The sequence below is a fragment of the Echinops telfairi genome, unplaced genomic scaffold (assembly GCF_000313985.2).
Source record: "Echinops telfairi isolate 266 unplaced genomic scaffold, ASM31398v2 ScPeMD7_3;HRSCAF=10, whole genome shotgun sequence".
In the NCBI taxonomy this organism is placed as follows: domain Eukaryota; kingdom Metazoa; phylum Chordata; class Mammalia; order Afrosoricida; family Tenrecidae; genus Echinops; species Echinops telfairi.
Window position 1 is genome coordinate 59,378,169 of NW_022103899.1, and position 2,543 is coordinate 59,380,711.

At 45.1% G+C, this 2,543-nt stretch overlaps 1 protein-coding gene across 1 annotated transcript; it reads left to right on the forward strand.

Moving 5' to 3' along the window:
- The first annotated feature begins 251 nt into the window (after window positions 1–251).
- Window positions 252–1,092, forward strand: LOC101660444 (UDP-glucuronosyltransferase 1A8-like). Its single transcript, XM_004701686.2, is given in 2 exon segments — window positions 252–281; window positions 283–1,092. Coding segments are annotated over 2 exon segments (840 nt in total).
- The last annotated feature ends 1,451 nt before the right edge of the window (window positions 1,093–2,543 follow it).

Sequence of the window (2,543 nt, forward strand, 5' to 3'; positions counted from 1 at the left end):
CTTGCTGGAGAAATGTACGGCTGTTATCTCATTCTTACCCTGAATCCTTTATTGGCTCATGACAAAATCATTGGCAGTGAAGTCACATGGCTGGGTGCGTGAAGGAGTACACCCTCTCTTGGGGCAGAGTTTGCACCTGTACTTCTACTGCCGGCTGTATCATACCAGCTCAGAATCACAGCAGGAAGTGGCTCCGGGCAGCACTTATCCATGGCACCTGCAATTTGGACAGGCTTCCTTCCCCTGGCTATATGCCTCCTGCTGACTCCTGGCTTTGCCGCGGCTGGGAAGCTGCTGGTGGTACCCATGGATGGAAGCCACTGGTTCACCATGCGAGCAGTTGTGGAGAAGCTCGTCCACAGAGGGCATGAGCTGGTGATAGTCATGCCGGAGGTGAGCTGGCGCCTGGACGCAGCCTTCAACATCACAGTAAAGACGTATTCGACTTCTTACACGTTGGAGGACCTGGATCGTGAGTTCAAGGTCTACACTGATTCTCAATGGAAAATTCGGCACTCAAATTTATTTTCTCTATTAATGACCCCAAGCAACGGTGTTTTTGAATACTTTTTTTCACATTGTAGGAGTTTGTTCAAGGACAAGAAGTTAGTAGAGTTCATAAAGGAGAGCTCTTTTGATGCCGTGTTTACAGATCCTTTTGATCTCTGTGGCTTAATTATCGCCAAATACTTTTCCCTGCCCTCTGTGATCTTCTCTCGGGGGACGTTTTGTCATCATCTCGAAGAAGCCACTCTGAGCCCCAGTCCTCTTTCTTACGTGCCCAGAGGACTCTTTGGATTCTCAGATACCATGACCTTCCTGGAGAGAGTAAGGAACCAAGTCTACCACTTGGAGGAGCATTTGTTCTGCCCCTATTTTTTCAAAGATGTTTTAGAAATGGCTTCAGAGATTCTCCAAACACCAGTCACGGCCTACGACCTGTACAGCCACACGTCAGTGTGGTTGTTACGCTCTGACTTTGTTTTGGACTATCCCAAACCTGTGATGCCCAACATGATCTTCATCGGAGGCATCAACTGTCACCAGACAAAGCCATTGTCTAAGGTAAGTCACCCCTCCTTCAGCTCATGAAGAAAGCGTGGGCTCAGGGCATAAAAGGGATCTGTTTATAGGTGGAAGTTTGTCATTACATTTGTTACAGTGCTTGCCATTTTATGCTGGTGTAATGAATCCACTTATGCCAATCTCTCAAATTGTGCACTAACAAATCTCTCAATATGTCTCTCTTTAATAAGGAATGTACATTGGAAGGTCAGGCTGCAGTTTTTATTTATTTATTAATTAAAAAATCATTTTATTGGGGGCTCTTACAACTCTTATCACAATCCATACCTCCATCCATTGTGTCAAGCACATTTGTACATTTGTTGCCATCATCATTCTCAAAACATTTGCTTTCTACTTGAGCCTGCAGTTCTTAATAGTGGACCTCTTTATTTGTCCAAACACGCAAATCCAGCTCCTTCTCTGGATTCGTTATACACTATTTTGTACCTTGGTTGTCTCCTACTTGCCTCATCTAGTCCACACGGATTGATCTTAGGCTTCTTCCTCTACTTCCCTTCATGAACAACACTGTACCCAACAACCTTCCATATGTCCTTCACACTCATGTAATTTGAAAATTCATGAATGTTGATCTGTGGGTCTAATGATTGGCGCACCCCCACATCCCTCCTCAATCCTTACCCATGTTTTGATAGTCTAGTGTCCTAGGAGTGGAGTGTGGGCATTAAGTGCCCTACATATATTGCATTTAATAAACTGAAAAACAGCTTTCAAAACTACTGAAAAAAACAGAAGCTTTTTGTTTCAGGTCTCTGATTGCACCTGAGTGATGAATCAAACTTGATCATGAGGTGCATGTACAGGAATATAGTTTATGTAAATAGGGTATAGTGATTCTCGCAGTTTCAAGCATGTGCTGGGGTTTGGGACTGTACTCCCCTCCCGGCCTCCTGCAGCCCCCACAGGGAGGACGATGGAAACAATTTGCAGGAAGATGACAATAGTGAGGATGGACAGGACCAGGCTTTGTTTCATGTGTTGTACACAGGGGCGTGATGAGGTCAGAACTGACTAGACAGCACCTAACAACAACAACAACAACAACTACATTAATTCCTATAATGCGTACTGTAGGGTGGTTATGGGACAATGGAAAAATCTGGGTGAAACTTACTTGACTATATAGGAGCCCGGTGCCCAGATTGGGCAAGATCAGGTGAACTATGGCCTTAGCACAATGCCATCCTCAGCAAAGTTAATGCAGTCCCTGAGTGCTGCATGTTATATAATAACCAGAGTGTGTAGTAGAATCGATCCTGAACGACGCTCCAGGTCCAAGGGGAAAAATCAAGTTCCACAGAAGTGAGAGACTTTGACCCTGTTGGAAAGTCTACTGAGCCTTCTAAGAGGCAGAACAACAGAGAGAACTACAGAGCACATCCCTTTTCAAATAACAGCCTGAGATAAGGGGCCGCCAAGGGCCTCCTCTGGGTTCTAGAGACCATGCGTTCTGC